General features: G+C 37.0%; 1 protein-coding gene across 3 annotated transcripts in view; it reads right to left on the bottom strand.

The window, feature by feature from the left end:
* Positions 1 to 651: 651 nt before the first annotated feature.
* Positions 652 to 19,075, bottom strand: part of ABCI10 (ABC transporter family protein) — a 42,216-nt gene continuing 23,792 nt past the window's right edge. For 2 of the 3 annotated variants that reach the window (XM_090000105.1, XM_090000113.1), the window contains exons 4-7: positions 3,340 to 3,426; positions 1,369 to 1,494; positions 1,150 to 1,272; positions 652 to 1,032 (exon numbers count right to left, since the gene is read on the bottom strand). In XM_090000105.1, the coding sequence (XP_089856231.1) occupies positions 841 to 1,032; positions 1,150 to 1,272; positions 1,369 to 1,494; positions 3,340 to 3,426 (528 nt within the window). In that variant the 3' untranslated portion in view covers positions 652 to 840. The remainder of the gene's footprint in view (positions 1,033 to 1,149; positions 1,273 to 1,368; positions 1,495 to 3,339; positions 3,427 to 19,075) is intronic. The other variant, XM_090000122.1, reaches the window with a different exon arrangement.

Here is a 19,075-nt window from a genome sequence, read left to right as displayed (position 1 = left end):
TAAAACTAAGTCCTGACAACCTACAAAACCCAAGATTGTCCATGTATTTGGCATATTTGCCAAAATAGCCAAAAAAATTCCTTCATCAGTGCACTTTTTAACCACAGTTTGGCGATTTTTCAAGAACTGACCAAATTGGGCTGCCGGTCATGATGCTTCTCACTTACCAAAAACATCAAGTTGGCCAATGAAAGGCATCTTTAATGACTTAAGCACCCTACAATTGTCATAATTTCCATCAGTTATAAGGAATGGGTGGTTCTGAGGTTTGGTCAAGAAACTTCAAACACTTAAAAGTGGAAGTTAGCTTAAGCATTTAAACGTAAAATAGGCAGGTTTATGTAATTTACTAAGAAAAGAAAAACCGGTCATAGGCTATATCAAAATTTCTAGAATAAAAGCAATATCTGACGAGCATATTAATCATTACAATGAAATGAGCTACAAGGTCTTATTTCTAGATGGTAGCTTGTTGCAGACATGAACATCTGGATTTACCGGCACCCAAGTTCTTCCAGTGATTGATGCTGCTATCTTGCACCTAAATTTTTTACCATTTAGCCATGTATAATAGAACTCCCAAAGGAGAGAGCACAACAAAAATAGAGGAGGTTCATCACCAAATAAAAAAGGGCCTACATGGATCAACTCTTCCAGTCACCCCATTGATATTCCTCTATGAAATTAAAGTTATTTACATTGCAAATCACAGCAGGAAACAATATGTGACTAAAAGAAACATGCAGGCCCAGGTAGAACTGGAGAATGCTGACAAAAGTGCCAACTACAAGATATGCCAAAAGAATTAATTGTATCAGCAACCTTAAGAGTTTGCCAGAGTCAACAGTGGATATGTTGATTTCTTAGAAAATTCAACACACTAGCAACATCACCATGCATGACCACTCTTCCACCTTCCATGTAGATTGCACCATCTGCATAGTTCAGCTCTTCCAAGCGGTGGGTAACCCACAGAATAGTTACTTCACCAGGGCCACCTTTGGAACTCCGAACAGCATTTATGACTCCTATCTGGAAACAACGATTTACCCATTTGTATGTCATTAATGTTGTGAAAGAAAACAGTGATTTCCTCCTCAGGTCAAGGATAAATATGCTGGCAAGAGCACGAAGAAAATTTTTAAGTACCTGATCATTTTCATCTAGAAAAGTTGTAAGCTCATCTAGCAGTAGTACTTTGCTTGCTTCAGCCAGAGCACCAGCAATGGCAACCCTTTGCTTTTGCCCACCACTGAGAGTCTGAATTGGCCTCTGCAAATCATAACACAAAAATAAAAATGATCATTAGGTGTATTCTGACTTTACTTCTAAAAATGGTTTGAATTTTTGGAACATCACATGGCATACTTGCAAATACTCCAACATGCCCACAGCTGCTAAGGATCTTTCCACTCTAGATCGTACTTCATTTGGTGTTAGATCAAACTTACCAAGACCAAACGCACAATCTGTTTCAACAGTGGGCATTACCACCTGCACACAACATCTAATGATTAATTGAAGTTTTATTTTCTAACTGGTCTAAGTGTTTAGAACTCTCAAGTTCATCAAACACTCATTTTAAAGCCACAGAAATAAACTACAGACAGCGGAGACATTTTTCATGTGCATCATTCAACTGACTGTAACAAAGCTCTCTATTTTGGGCTGTGAGCCACAGGTAGAAATCCAGCATTCCCAGAGCATCAAGTCCCCTTTAGGTCAAAGCATGTGACCATCAACCTAAGGCCCAGAGGATTATGGTTCTATAAATACCTAGAGATGCCTATCGTTTTTGTTTAAAAAATCACATTTCAACTGCTTAATTCAACTATGCTAAATGACAATTCTAAAAGCTTGTCTTGCCATCCATTGACCATTTGGAAACTGCAAGAAAACTAATTTTTACAACTACTCAGGACCACTGTTCATCATATCAACGATTGCCATTGGCCTCTAAAAATGTGCAGCATATATAGTTATTCTCTGTTATTTTATTCTTTACCTACAGGTACTTCAATCATTCTAGTACCTTTCATACATGGATCTAACTCTTTCCTCTGCTGACTGGTGAATTTGCCGACGAAGTGATTTTGACATGGATAATATACGACATAAATCTGACTACAAAAGAATGCAAAACAACCTATATTAAAATTAAGAACCTGAGGAATTAAGATGAAAAGTACAATGGATCACATGGCCACATCTATTATTTTTCCCTAAAGAACGTATGTCTAACTTCATAGGAGGCTTAATCCATGTTCATTATCACAAACCTCTTAACAATACCAACTTTCAAAATCCCAGGGCCAAAGATTTCTCCTATGAGCAAGTCTTGCTATTCTTCCAGATTTTTAATTTATACAGGATCCCATCTATTTGTATCTAAAACAAAAGAGGTATCAAGTAACTTCATATCTATCATCACAAAATTAAAAGACTAATTCAAACCAATAAAATTTGAATTGATTCAAATCCCCCTCTTTTTTTGTTGAATGGCAAAAGAAAAGAATTCAGGGAAACTGAATGGGGTGACATGCAGACACCCCAAGCACACTAAGGAGTGAAGAGAGTAGGAAAGAACTGGACTACGAGTGGGGTGAATTTGCAGAGTATAGTTATGGTTAAAAATAATTAGAAGATAGCAACCATAAGGGTCATTTCCAGAAATAGTCTAGCATCCTCACAGTGACAATCAAACATGGGTTAGAGAACTCTGTTAGATCCAAGCACGTGTTGCCAACCATGTTGGAATTTGTCTGTTTTTACTTTCCCATATAAAAGTTCTGTATGGTCCTTTTCCGTCCGTGGATCTAAAAGTTTGGAACCAAGTCAATTATGGGATAGGTAATATCAATTGGATATTAGCTATCTAACATTCAACCTAGTCAGATCATAAATTTTATATCATGGATATTACCTACCTAACATTCAACCTAGTCAGATCATAAATTTTATATCATCTAGATATGACCAAAATTCTGCTCCAGGAACAACCGGTTCTTGATGTGGATTAGTCATGTTTGGAAGCTCTATAGAATTCTTCATGTTTGGAAGCTTGATCTAAAGAATTCTCACTCCTAGGGGGAGAAAAAACCAAACAAAAGTTTCAAAGAATCTTGTAATTATGGAGCAAGTTCATGATGTTCAGAGACCAAAGAAAATTTAGAACATTTACAATTTCAAATATTTAAAGAAATGACAGACTGAAAACCCATATCAAAATCCCTATTTGAGCAGACCCTTCAAAATTCCTTAAAAAGATAGTACAGATTGTAAATTACTCAATACACATGCAAACAAATGAGTTACATTGCACTACAAAAGAAAACAAACCTGGTGATCTGGATTCTGGAAAACAAAGCTTGTAGGACCTTGAACATTTATGGTTCCTTGAGTAGGCTTTATCAGGCCAGCCAAAATCTGAACATTCATACCAGTTCAAGTAATCTTGAGATACAATATAACACCTACATAACTGCTATTTATGACCACAATATTTTTGTATATATAACAACACAAAAGGAATTTTCAGTAATGATTACTAAATGCAAATTACTTCTGGCATATTTTTAACATTTTTAAGGGTTCAATACTTCAGTAGTGTTAAAGAACGACACAAAGCAAGACTTGTTGCACGTGGTTTTACTCAAGAATATGGCCAGGATTATGATGAGACTTTCAGCCTTGTGGTCAAGATGGGGACAATTTGTATCATATTATCTCTAGCTGTCCATCACAAATGGACATTGAGCCAGATGGATGCGAAGAATGCTTTCCTTCATGGGGATCTTAAAGAAGAAGTTTATATAGAACAACCACCTGGATATGCGGAAGGAGATCCTAAGGCGTACGTCTGCAAATTGAAGAGAGCTCTTTATTACTTAAAACAAGCATCACGGTCTTGGTTTGATAGTTTCTCTCTCAAAGTTCAAAACCTTGGTTTTCACAGGTGCACTCTTTGATCATTCACTATTTATCTTCAGGGACGAGCATACAACCACCTTCTTGTTGATTTATGTAGATGACATAATTATCACAGGCAACTCTTGCAGTCATATCCAGGAAGTCAAGGAATTCTTAAGTCAGAATTTTAAAATGAAGGATCTTGGAGAACTGAGGTACTTCCTTGGAATAGAAGTTGACAGAAAAGACAAAATGTTGACTCTAACACAACTTAAATACACCATTGACTTGTTAAGTAGAGCAGGAATGAAAGATTGCAAGCCTTTAGCTACTCCGAGTATTTTACAGCAGAAACTAAGTTCCCATGATGGAGACTTATATGATGATCCCAGCATATATAGAAGTATAGTCGGCATGCTCCAGTACCTTACCTTCACTAGACCTGACATTGTCTATTCTGTAAACCAAGTGTCTCAATTTATGCATGAACCTCGAACTGGGCACATGGATGCAGTTAAACTGATATTGAGATACTTAAAGGGAACGGTAGGAGATGGACTTGTTTACAAGAGCAATCCTATAGATAATGAACTTCATAAAATCTTTATCTATACAGATGCAGACTGGGCAGGAGATCCATATGAGAGATGGTCAGTTTCAGGCTATTGTATATTTCTTGCAGTAACATTGTGTCTTAAAGTAGTAGAAAACAGAAGGTTGTTGCCAGATCTAGTACTGAGGCTGAATATCGTTCCATGGTAGCAGCCACAGCAGGAACTACGTGGGCTAGACACTTACTAACAGAATTGGGAGAATCTATCTCAAGATCATTATTATTGTATGACAATCAAAGTGCGATAAATATTTCTTTTGATCCCATACATCATAGTCGCACTAAACATATCGAGATAGATCAACATTTTGTCAGGAAAAAAGTTGAAGAGAAAGAAATTGAACCATACTATGTTCGCACTAAAGATCAAGTGGCTGATACGTTTACAAAGGGGCTGACCAAATATAATTTTTGGTTCTTAAAAGGCAAGTTGTCCATGATTCAAGATCATGCACAACTTGAGGGAGGTTGTTAAAGAAGTCGTGATATGGTTTTGGACCTACGTTTGCTCCATATCCATACATCATATTTTGTATTTCTAATTTGCACATGTGCACATATTTGTATTTTATATTTATCTTCAGGGACATTATCGTCCATAGTATGTTGTAAACACTCTATATAAACAAAGCCTTTCTAGGTCACGACGATGACCTTTTTCTGTGCAGCAAGCAGCAGCCCTTTTGTCTTCTTCTATCTCCTTTTCTGCTGAAAGTGGATTGACGTGGCTGGACAGTCAAGTTCTGACAAGTAGATCCTAAAATTGATTAAATTGATCAGATGAAAGAGATTAAACAAAAAATTTTACATAATATGGAAGTCATAATTAGTTACATGTTTGATCATATTAAGAAGCTGCCAATCATGGCATCAATCTTATTTTGTCTAGTATCAAGTTCTGCCTATAAAGTGTCACAAACAAGTTGTTACAAACCCAATACCTTGATGGTATAGGTAGATTAGCTCAATAGTATGTTTCAGTATGATCTACATGTTTGTATATTTAGGCTTGGGTTTATATGGGTTATTTTGGTTCTATGTCTAGTTAGAAGTTTTATTTGGATCTTGGATTGGTTGGATGTACTTTAGGTTGGACCCAAACGGGTAGGATAATAATGAAATACACAGAAACCGAGGCAGAGAGAGAAAGGAAGAGGGAGAGAGATAGAGAAAGAGAAAGAAAAAGAGAGAGAGGGAAAAACGTCAAAAGCTTAATTAGGTCTAATCTCCTCTAGTTAAATAGAGATTAGCCAAAAAGGATAAAATTACATATGGGTCCCTTATTATATATAAAATACCTAAAAACAACTTTAAGAATAAATAAAACTTTAAGTGGTCGACTATTCTTAACACTCCTCCTCAAGCTGGAGTATAGATATCAATCATGCTCAGCTTGCCGCAACATTTTGAGAAACCGAGTCTAGCAAGAGGCTTTGTAAAAATATCTGCAACTTGGTCCTCAGAGTTTACATGCTTGGTAGAGATATGTCCAGCTTGAACCATATCTCTTATGTAGTGACAGTCAACTTCAATATGTTTTGTCTTCCCATGAAATACCGGATTATTTGCTATATATGTAGCCGCTTTGTTATCACACATCATCACCATAGGAAATGAAACCTTCACTTGAAGATCACTCAGCATAGTTCGAACCCACATCAATTCATCTGTTGTTTGGATCATAGCCCTATATCTGATTCGGCACTCGACCTAACAACCACGGTTTGCTTCTTGCTTCTTGCTTCTCCAAAAAATTAAGTTACCTCCCACAAATACACAGAATCCTGTGGTAGATTTCCTATCCTCTATAGACACAACGTAATCAGCATCAGAGTAAGCAACTACCTCCAAGGTACCACCTTTCTTGAATAATAACCCTTTTCCAGGGGAAGATTTTAAGTATCTAAGTATCATCATTGCAACATTCCAGTGTACCTCAGTCGGTTTGTCCATGAATTGGCTCCAACCTTGCTTATAGCCAAAGCAATATCAGGTCTAGTCACTGTCACACATAGTAACTTCCCTACCAGTGAGCGATATCTTCTGCTATCAACAGGTTTCAAATGAACTTTGTGATCCATGGGAATATTTGTTGGTTTAGCTCCCAACATTCCTGTCTCTTTTAATAAATCAAGAACATACTTCCGTTGAGAAGACAAAACCACGCCCTCATTGTTCCTAACCACTTCTATGCCCAAAAAGTATCTAAGTGGACAAAGGTCTTTTGTAACAAAATGTTTTTGAAGATGAGCCTTTGTAGCTACAATATCTTTCATGTTATCTCCTGTAAGGATGATGTCATCCACATATACCACCATAACGACTAGACCTGAGTTAGTTTTCTTAATAAATAATGTGCGGTCTGACACTGACCGATTAAAACCAAACTTTGACATCACCTCAACAACTTTTGAAACCATGCACGAGGACTTTGCTTGAGACCATATATCGCCTTTCTTAATCTGCACACCTTCTGACACTCCCCCTCAACCTCGAACGCAGAAGGTTGTTGCATGTATACTATCTCAGACAGATCCCCATATAGGAATGCATTTTTCACATCTAGTTGACACAGACTCCATCCATGGTGAACAACTATGGAGAGAACAAGACGGATGGTACCCATCCGTGCAACGGGAGAAAATGTCTCAAAGAAATCAACACCATATGTCTGAGTATAACCTTTTGCTACTAATATGGCCTTATATCTTTCAATTGAACCATCTGAGTTGTACTTAATGGTATATACCCATTTGCATCCAACTATGTCTGCATCCAATGGGGGATCAACCAGTTCCCATGTCTGTTGAGACAATAAAGCATCCATTTCATCTTGCATTGCCTGCTTCCACCTGCTATCGAGTACTGCCTGTTGATAATTCAAAGGAATAGTTTCAGCAGATAAGGTTGAAATAAATGCTTCCATCTGATTATCAATTCTAGCATCTGAGACAAACTGAGACATAGGATATAAGGTACATTGTCGTGCCCCTTTCTTAGAGTGATTGACCTGTTATCATCAACATAAAGGTCATTGCTATTAGGAGCACTTACTTCAGGAGAAGAAGAAGATGGAGGCACTGGAGGAGGTGGAGCTCTACGCACATATATCAATGGAGGATTATGAAATCGTGAGGTAGGTAAAGGTAGACGCGGTAATTGGGGCACGGATTCCAAAGGAAAATGAGGAACAGGAAGAGGAAATGAGTCATCTTGATCAACTTGCATCTGAGCACCAGCACTAGAATAATATGGAATAGACTCGAAGAAAGATACATCTGCACTGACATACTCCTGACGGGAAATCGGATCATAACATCGATACCTTTTTTATTTTTTGGATAGCTGATAAACATACACTTAGTGGCTTAAGCAGCTAATTTATCATGGTCAGGTCCAAGTCTGTGCACAAAGCAAACGCACCCAAATACCTTAGGTGAGAAAGAGAAAAGAGGTACATTATGATACAAGATGTGCAAAGGAATTTGGTCTTCCACGGATGATGAAGGCATGCGGTTGATCAATAACAAGCTGTGATAACCGCATCACCTCAATATGAAGCATGAACATTGGATTGAATCATAAGGGTACGTGCTACATCAAGAAGGTGCTTGTGTTTTCGCTCAGCCACCCCATTTTGTTGGGAAGTATAGGCACAAGTGGTTTGAGGTTGAATGCCATGATCTCGATAAAATTGCAACAATGCTTTGGTTTTAAACACAAGGGCATTATCAGTGTGGATAATCTTGACAACAGATTCAAACTGAGTTTTTATTTCAATAACTAAAGATTTGAGGATACTCAGAACTTCAGATCTTTCTTTTATTAAGAACACTCAAGACAACTTAGAAAAATCATCAACAATAACAAGATAATATCGACACTGGGTCCTGGTAGGAATCTTACTAGGACTCCATACATCCGCATGAAGGAGTTCAAAGACCTTATGACTGGACTGACTCTGATTAGAAAGAAACGAACTCCGATGATGCTTGCTCAACTGGCATGCTTCACATTGAAATGATGTAGTAGACAGAATTTGAGGAAAGACACAACGAAGCTTTGACAATGAAGGATGTCCGAGACGACGATGCCACTGAACAGGACTGGAGGAATAATCGATTGCAGCATAAATGTTTTCCACTAGGTGATGTAGATAGTAGACTCCATTTTCTTCATAGCCTCCACCAATCTTCTTCCCCGCCACCAAATCCTGAAAATGACAACACACATGATCAAATATCACTCTACAGTTTAGCTCTTTTGTAAGATAACTCACTGAGAGTAAATTTTGAGAAAATGAAGGAGCATGAAGGACATTTTTCAATTGTAAGGAAGAGGATATAGAAACGTTTCTCTGACCAATAACTGGAGAGGAACTCCCATCTGCTAATGAGACCCCCCGATGTGCAATAATATCCTTTAGATCTGAAAACTTTTTAGAGTTTCCACATATATGTCTAGATGCACCAGAGTCAATGATCCACTTACTATCATGGGGATGAAGATGGTCTCCTATTGAGTAGGCCACACTAGCTACAGGAGAAGAGGAGCTTGAAGGACGATGAGCGACCAGTTCATCATATTCTGCACGACTAAGGGTGATACAATCACTTAGAGAAGTGGTGTCATTCGCTACCTCTAGTTTTGTAACATTAGCTTTTGAACCATTAGGCTTTGATGTAGGAAAGGCAAGCCGTCCATGTTTATCCCAACAACGATCTTCTAAATGTCCTGATTTTCCGCAAAAATTGCATTGGAGTTTACCTCTACCTCCCATACCTCTTCCACGACCTCGTCCTCTAATATTCAGAGGATTTCTCGTCTATAACTAGATGGAACAGCTAGAGCAGATGTCTAAGATATAGGTTGAGATTGTGGAAAAGAGATGGCAAGTCTACTCAAACAATTGTATGCATCAGCAAGGGTAGGAACATCAGACCCGGTCAACATTTGAACTTTAGCAACTGAGAAGTCTGAAGATAAGCTTGTGAGGAACCGAGCAACCTTAGTCTGTTCTTGATGATCTTTTTGCTTTGAATAACACAGTGACCTATGAGCATTAAGTCTTTCAAAAGCAGCTTTAACGGAGGCATAGTACTGTGCCAAGGTCTGATCACCCTGCTGCAAATTATATATCTCTTGTTCAACTTGGAGAATACGGCTCACATTAGTCTCTTGAGAGTACGTATCTCGAAGATTGTCCCACATTTATTTAGCTGTGGTATAATAAATTAGACCATCTGCAATATGAGGTTCGATGTTATTCATGATCCATGACATAACAATACATTATCTTCGTCCCAAGTAATATATTTTCCCACTTTATCATTTAGTTCAGTTTCCAACAAAATATGTTTTCTACAATGTCTAGATACCGACATCATAAACGTTCTGGACCACCTGGCATAGTTCGTTTCATTTAATTTCACAGAAGAACCATAAGAGAAAGGATTTGCAAAGGCTTTATATTCCCCAATAGTCTCATTCTTGGAATCGGATTTCAGAACTTCACCCATAATGAATGACGCTAACTCAAGAGATACTGCCAATAACATTGTTGCAATAAACGACCACGTGAAACAGAATTTATCACGGTTTGTAAATCTGGTAGATTCTAAAAAAAATCGTTCAGATTTACTCTCCAATCCACTAAAAATTCAAATATGAATGCTTCAAGACCATATGGTCTGCTCCACACAATGCAGAACTTACGACGACACCAGAGACGGTGCAGAATCACGACACCAGATCTGAGATCAGATCTGAACTAGCCAGAACAGATCCAAAAAAAATCCAGTTTCACAAAAAAAAATCCACGACATCGATCCAGGTCCACGACAAAAAAAAACATTTAATCGATGATTTGATATGAACAAATCTCAGACCAACTGCTCCACACGATGAGGGATTCACGGCGACACCAGATCTGTGATCAGATCCGAACTTAACCAAAAAATGACTACTTCAAAAAAAAATTTCTTGACAACCAGATCCACGATTGAACAACATAGTTATTCTTCACCCCACTCAGATATGTTATCAGATCTGAACTAACGAGAAAAAAAAATCAGTTTCACGACTTTTTCACAGCACCCATACCTGTCGCTACTCGATCCGGTCAACATGGATATATAGATCCATCGTGACCTTCAGATCTGAGTCATGACAAATATCATGACTCAGATCTGTATCACTTATTCTTCAAAAAGAGATTGATCACACCTTTTTTTTTCTTCACGCAATCTACTATCCTTCACTCGAACTTTGGCGTAGAACACGAGATCACGCTCCCAAGGTCGATTGCTCTGATACCATGTAGAATAATGAAATACATAGAAACCGAGGCAGAGAGAGAAAGGAAGAGGGAGAGAGAGAGAGGGAAAAACATCAAAAGCTTAATTAGGTCTAACCTCCTCTAGTCATGCATCCAAGGCAGGATCAAGGAAGAATGCATTTAAAAGAAATGCTAAGAAGAAGCCAACTGAGGATAAATCATCCCAAGACAAGCAATCTGACTCTGTTTCCATAAAGTGCTTCTTTTGCAAGAAGAAAGGACACAAGAAGGCATATTGCATAAAGTATAAGAAGTGGTTAGAAAAGAGAGATAATTTGTCATTTGTTTCTCATGAATGTAATTTATTACAAATTCCTGAAAATAACTGGTGGATTGATTCTGGTGCTACTGTTCATATTTTCAACTGTCTACAGTTGTTCATGAGCAGAAGGGAACCAACAATATATGAGAAGAGCATCTATTCGGGAAACAAGATACATTCACATGTGAAGGGTATTGAAATCTGCAGGATTACTCTAGATACAGGCGTAGTTTTAGATCTTTATGATGTCTTTTATATTCCATCATATAGTAGAAACTTAATTTCAATTTTGAAATTGGATAAATTTGGATATTGTTTTAAGTTTGAAAATTCTAAATTGTTCATTTATAGAAATTCAATTGAAATTAGTTATGCATCAGTTTATGATGGTTTGTATAGATTGAACGTGGAAATCCAAACTCAAGAGTCCCTAACTTATGAATACGCATTGGTTGAAAATAAACGTAGCTTAATAAATGATAAATCTTACATGCTTTGGCATCGAAGGCTGGGTCATATCTCTAAAAAGGATAAAATTACATATGGGTCCCTTATTATATATAAAATACCTAAAAACAACTTTAAGAATAAATAAAACTTTAAGTGGTCGACTATTCTTAACAAGGGGGAAGCGAAAAAAGGAAAAAAAATAGAAAAAAAGGAAAAAAGAAGTGGAAGTGATCTTCCCATTAAGGGGAGAGAAGCGTGCTTCCCATTCAAATATGGCGCTTCCCAGTGTGTTTCATGCTTCCGAAACGCACTTCCCTCGGATCCTATAACGCTTCTGATAACCCTAGTCATGACTGCTCTCTTTGATGCAAAGATAATTGAGGAATAATATTGTAGAGGTAAACTAATAGTTTATTTTTCTCTTTGTTGAAGAGTATAAAATAATTTTCAACGACCCACATTGTTTGCTTCCATAAACATCAGACTTTTCCCTATGGCCATTCTTGGGAACTTCTATGCAAGAGGCATTAGGAGGTCTACAGTTTGCCTTTTTGCTAGGAATATACTGCAAATTTAAGAACTAAGAATTACATGAGAACTTAATAAGTCGCAACAAATATAATTCAGCCAACATTTGCAAATCTTCAGAGCATCTTGTCTAACAAACAGACCTTGTTAAAGATGTTGCAGTATTATTAAGATATAAAAGAAATTCAAGGTAAACGAAAGGTGTTGCCAATTTTGACAATTACAAGTATATTGTTTAAAGTGAATTTAAAATTGTGATGATGTTTCGAACCATACTTGGAATAATGTGGTAGAGTACTTCAATTGCCCACTCTAAAGCAGGAGATCTCATGAAATTTACCACATGCAAGTTTCATGAGATTGTTGCCAACATCTTAGTAAGATTGCATTAGCTTTCTCCTAAACATTCATCCACTGACTGCCTTTTAGTTTGGTTCTTCCAAATTAGTAACAAACCGAAATCGGATATAAAGTCCACTGAAGTCTGTGAGTAAAGTGTTTGTGTGTGTGTAATTTTATATCTATATTATATGCACACACACATATACTTCCTTGGTGTCACGAAGTAGCACGGAAGCCGAGGCACAAACAAGGATTGAAAATAATGAACAAGATACTAAATGTCCCGGGCCGATCTTTCGGAATAGGACATGTGCAGTGCGGAGCTTGTAATGAAGTGTCGAATGAGTGAAGCGATATCTCCAAGAGCAAAGCACGCACATACAAAAAGTAGCCACTAATGGGCAAAAATACAACAAACCACAAAAGTGGTAAAAACACATAAAATAAAGTGAAAAAATATATTTCACTCAAGAGGGCTTCAAAGAAGCATATATACAATAGGGGAGAACCCCTTTATTTATAGGCACAAGAAGAGGACCCTTGAAAGGGCTCCTAAGGTACGTTGGAGCCCTTCCAACGGTCACAAATGTGACCGTTGGAGGCTCCAACGTCCATCAAGGGGGGATTTTCCAAGGAAAAAGGAAGAGGGAAAATATACATGGCGTGAAATGGGTAAAAAGACTATTTTACCCCTAGTGGGTATTACAAAGGAAATATATAAATATATATATTTATACATGTAGATAGACACATAGACATGTATATGTAAAATATATATATATATATATATATATATATATATATATATATATATATGTGTGTGTGTATGTGTATGTGTCGTGATCTATATATATAAATATATATATATATGTACAATCATATTTTAACACCCCCCCTCAAATACACGGGGAGATCACCGAGAGTTTGCTGAGAAGAAAGTAAAAGCGAGGCGATGGCAAAGCTTTGGTGAAGAAGTCCGCCAACTGGTATTCGGTAGGAACATATGGTAAGTGAATAGTGTCACGGAAGAACTCATCACGAACATAGTGGCAGTCCATCTCAATGTGCTTGGTTCGTTCATGGAAGGTTTGATTGCAGGCAATGTAGATGGAACTCTTGTTATCGTAACACAGCTTCGAAGGAGTTGAGAATGAAATGCCCATATCTTTAAGCAGACTTCTTAACCATACAATCTCAGTGGTGGTAGTGGTCATCGCACGATATTTTGCCTCTTTAGAAGAGAGGGATACTTTCTGTTGCTTCTTACACCTCCATGAAATAAGTGACTCTCCAAGAAATACACAATAACCTGTGGTGGAAATACGATTATCGGGGTTACCACCCCAATCAGAATCAGTATAAGCAAGTAAGGTAAGAGATGAAGAAGAGGGTAAGAATAATCCTTTAGTTATAGTGGTCTTCAAATATCTGATAATTCTCATGACTGTAGCCATGTGAATGGTAGAAGAAGCAGTCTGAAATTGGCTTGCACTATGAACCGCATGAGAAATGTCTGGCCTGGTGATAGATAAATATGTTAGTGACCCAATCAACTGACGATAAGGCGTGGGATCTTTTAAATGAGTGTCATCACTGGCTTTCATCTTGGCGTTGATCATTTCTGGAGTCTCCACCTTTTTGTCATCTGTGAGCCCAGACCGGGCAATGTTATCGGAGGCAAGCTTCATTTGAAAGAGGACATACCTTTTAGGGGAATATACAACTTCAATACCTAAAAAATACCTTAGAAAACCAAGGTCGGACATATCAAAATTTTCTTTCAAAATATTCTTAATAAGATTAATACATGTTTTGTCATTACCTGTGATAATCATGTCATCAACATAAAGCAACAAGATTGTTATCTTTTCATTAGAAGTTTTAACAAACAAGGCAGTATCAGTATAACAAGAAGAAAAACCATTATCAAGAACTACTTTGTTAAAAAGATCATACCAAGCTTTTGGTGCTTGTTTGAGATCATAGAGAACTTTGTTTAACTTTAGAATATTTTTTTTACCAATTTCAAGACCTGGCGGAGGATCCATAAGGACTTCTTCACATAAAGTTCCATTTGAAAAGGCATTTTTAACATCAAGTTGATAAATCAGCCATTGTTTAATAGAGGCTAAGACAATTAACGTTCGTACACTAGTCATTCTAGCAACTGGAGCAAAGGTCTCTTCATAATCTATCCCATATTCTTGAGCGTAACCTTTTGCAACCAAACGAGTTTTGTATCTTTCAAAAGATCCGTCGCATTTGGTTTTGACTTTATATACCCATCTACACCCAATAGCCTTTTTTCCTAATGGTTGACGAATAATGCTTCAAGTTTGGGCTTTGTTAAGCGCCTCTAATTCAATTCTCATTGCTTCAATCCAATGAGGATGACTCTTAGCTTCTTTATAAGAGGTAGGCTCATGATACGAATATATCATCATGAGGCAAGTTCTATAATTGGGTGAAAAGGATTCATACGATACAAATTTTTGTGATGGCCTACTATTACGAGAAGACCTTCTAGGTTGGTTGTCATCAATAAATTCTTCTAAGTTTTGAGAATATCTTTCAAGGGCCGGTTGATGGCCATTTCCTAACCGCCGGGTATATACATTTAAATCATTAGGGTTTTCAATTTGAAAAGCCTCATCATGTTGAGGTATGTCATTATGATGTAAGATCCCATCACAAGTATTATCACAAATAGTTGTATCTAGGGACTCAATTCTAGGAGCTAAATCAAATAGGAAGGAATAATCAATGTCTTCTTTAGATGTGTGAATATCAAAACCATTTTGATCCTCAAGAAAGTTTACATTTCTTAACACATAGAGTTTATTATTTTGAAGATCATAGCATCTATAACCTTTTTTATTTTCACCATAGCCAATTAATACACATTCAAGGGCCTTTGGTGATAATTTGTCTTGTCCTTGAATAAGCACAAAACATTTACATCCAAAGATCCTTAGTCTATTAAAATCGGGAGTAATTTTGAACACTTTTTCAAAAGGTGATACATTCTTTAATGAAGAGGAGGGCATACGATTGATAAGATATGTTGCGGTAAGAAGAGCTTTGGCCCAAAAATTTTTAGAAACATTTTTTGAGACAAAAAGTGTTCTTGTGGTTTCAATTAAGTGTCTATGTTTCCTTTCCGCAAGACCATTTTGTTGCGGAGTTTTAGGACAAGAACGTTGATGTAAAATTTCATTTGATTTAAAATAATTTTGAAAATCTTTAGACATGTACTCCCCTCCATTATCGGATCTAAATATAGCTATATTGTGTTAAAATTGATTTTGAATAAGAACATGGAATTCTTTAAAAGTATTGAAGACATCGGATTTGTTTTTAATAATGTATACCCATGTATATCTAGAAAAGTCATCAATAAAGGTAACATAGTAGGAATATCCCCCTTTGGACATAACGAGTGCCGGCCCACATACATCAGAATGCAAAAGTTCAAAAGATCTTTTTGACACAAAATTACTATGCGAATACGAAAGCGAATGAATCTTTCCAAGAATACAATCATTGCATGTAAATATATTTGTATTACAAAATTTTTCCAAAAAAGGAAAGAGATACAACTTGGAAATACTAGGATGTCCAAGCCTCTTATGCCAAGTCTCAATATCTTTCGATTGAACAATATTACAAAATGATTTAGACGACAAAGACGAAAAATCCATATAGTAAAGATCCCCTCTTCTATGGCCTTGCCCAATCCGCTTCCCAGACCGGAGATCCTGCACATAGCAATGGATTGGTGAAAAAGAGATATTACATTCAAAATCGGTAATTTGAGAAACGGAAAAAAGATTTAAATTAAGTTTTGGAATAATTCGGATTTCGGGAACAAAAAATTATTTGTTTTGATCATAAGTTTTCTCAAGATTCTCAATGCCTTCAACATCCAAGGATGATCCTATTAAATTATGTAATCAAAACTTGTAATTTCGCATATATATTTTATATATATAAGGTAATACATATACATATATATAATATATGTATATGTATTTACCAATTATATATATAAAATATATATATTCCTAGTAAGGGTAGTTTAGGAATTTTACACATATTCTTTTTCGAGAATATGTTTTTGTATTTATTTTCTTTTTCTTTTTTCTTTATTCCTTTTTCTTTTTGCATTTAATGCATTGTACTTGCATTGGGAGGGGCCCAACACATTTGTGACCGTTGGAGGGGCTCCAACGACTATGTGGAGCCCCTCCCAAGGCCTCCTCAAAGCCCTATATATATGGGCAGCTCCTCTTGTATTTTCTTAAGGGATTTGGGATTATAGCCCAACCTCTTTAGTTGTTTATGAACTTATGAGTGCATTTGCACATTTGTAATTCGGTGTGTTGTGCTTGTTATGCAAGTGTTCTTGGGTGTGTATGTTCACACATTCATTCTCAAGGTTATTGCGTTATCGACTAAAGTATCTTGTTGAAGATACTTTACATGATATCAGAGCCTCGTTGAAGAAGAAGAATTGTGATTCGCCTCCTCTTGCATTCCTCGAAAAGCGTGCCTTCAAGTTTTTTGAAATCAAAGAGGATCTCCTTCTTCGAGCAATATTTTAGGAGCCTCTCTTGTCAAGAAAGACGCGAAAAGTAATTAAGGTACGTACTATCCCTTGCCTTCTTTCCTCTCTAATGGGCGAAAAAGACTCCCATTTCTCTCTTGGGTTTAAGCTTAATGGCTCAAACTATGATGTTTGGGCCGGTAATATGGAAGCTCATATCAAAGGAAAGGGGCTTTGGGGTTACGTTCATGGATCCATACCGGAACCGGAACCCAAAATTACCATTATTGAAGGAGGGGATATCAAGATCCTTGAAGGGGATGCAAGACAAAAGGCCCTTGAAGAGTATTCTAAGAAACATGATGATTGGGAAATGAAGAACTTCAAGATCTTATCTTGGATTTTTTCATCCGTTGAGACCAAGATAAATGCCAATATCATCAAATTTAAAAGGGCTTCCGAAGCTTGGGTATATCTTGAGAAAATGTACACCTCAAGAGATCTATCCCACAAGTACTTTCTCCAAAAGAGGGCTTTGACTTTCCAATAAAATGACATGACCATTCGGGAGTACTTTGCCGAATTATCCTCTATTTGGGACGAGCTCGCAATCCTTGAACCTAAATGGAGTGGTGAGGCAATCGAATTAAGGCACAAACAACTTGAAGAAGACCGGTTCTTCAATTTTTTAAATGGCCTTAGACCCGAATTTGAACAAGTTCGGTCCTCTCTTCTCTCCGCCTTCACATCCCCCTCACTTGAAGATGTTATCACCAAGCTAAGTGGTGAAGAAACCCGTATGGGGATTGGCAAAAATAATCCTAGCATTCTTGTTACTTCCTCTACTCAAGAAGATGGTGAAATGGCTAATGTCGTGTCAAGATCGGGAAATAACATGAGGACCTATAGACCTCCTCATTTCAAGAATCAAGGTCAAGGAGGAAATGATCGGTATGGCAAAAGAGACTATAGCAAAGTGACTTGCTATCATTGTAAAGAACCCGGACATATCAAACCTTTGTGTCCTAAATGGAAGAAATTGATTGCAACGGCTATGGCATCTCAAGTTGAAGAACGACCTTCTTCATCAAGTGAGTCTTTTTCTCTTCAACAAATCGTAGAAGCCCTACAACCTCTTCTCAAGGGAGGTACTTCCGGAGCCGCTATGTCATCCTCTTCCCCCAGTAAGACATCTTGGCTTTTAGATTCCGGGGCATCCTTTCACATGACCCCTAGCTATTGCTCTCTTTCAAATTTTTCTAAAAATTCTTTTCCATCCTTTGTATCAACCGCGGACGGAACATCTCATGAGATTAAAGGAATAGGTAATTTTGAAAAACAAGACTTCTTTATTCCAAAAATTCGTTTTATCCCAAACCTTAATCTAAATCTTCTTTCCGTTTCCCAACTCTCAGACCATGGTTGCGATATAAAATTTTCTTCTAATAAATGTTGGATACAGGATCGCCAGTCCGAGAGATTGATTGGGGAAGGCTCTAGAAGAAGAGACCTCTACTACGTAGATTTTCTTCAAGTTCCCAAGAGTCAATTTTGCAACGTCGTCCAAAACAAAGATATTCATGTATGGCATAAGAGATTGGGTCATCCCAATATAGTTAAAATCTCCTATTTGCCTTTTGTTAAACATCTTTGTAAAAGTGACTTTTTGTGTAATGAATGTATTCTTGGGAAAATGAAATGTTTGCCTTTTCCTCAAAGATCCATGTTTACGACAAAACCATTTGAAATTGTCCATTCCGATGTATGGGGACCGGCTCCGGTAATGTCAAAAGGAGGATTTTCATATTGTGTGATCTTTGTGGATGACTATACTAGGTTTTGTTGGATCTATTTTCTTAAATATAAACATGAAGTTTTTTCAACCTTTAAAAATTTTCACATGATGATTTCAAATCAATTCAATGGATGTTTAAAAATCTTTAGGTCTGACTCTGGAGGAGAATACCTCTCAAATGAATTTAAGAGTTATCTTGAAAATTTTGGTATTCTTCACCAAAAATCTTGTCTGAAAACCCCTCAACAAAATGGGTTAGCCGAACGAAAGCACATGCACATCATTGAAACAAC

This window comes from Nuphar pumila, chromosome 1 (genome assembly GCF_984573655.1).
Source record: "Nuphar pumila chromosome 1, dmNupPumi1.hap1.1, whole genome shotgun sequence".
Taxonomy (NCBI): Eukaryota; Viridiplantae; Streptophyta; class Magnoliopsida; order Nymphaeales; family Nymphaeaceae; genus Nuphar; species Nuphar pumila.
Note: the sequence above shows the minus strand (reverse complement) of the source record. Positions and strands in the feature narration are given on the sequence as shown.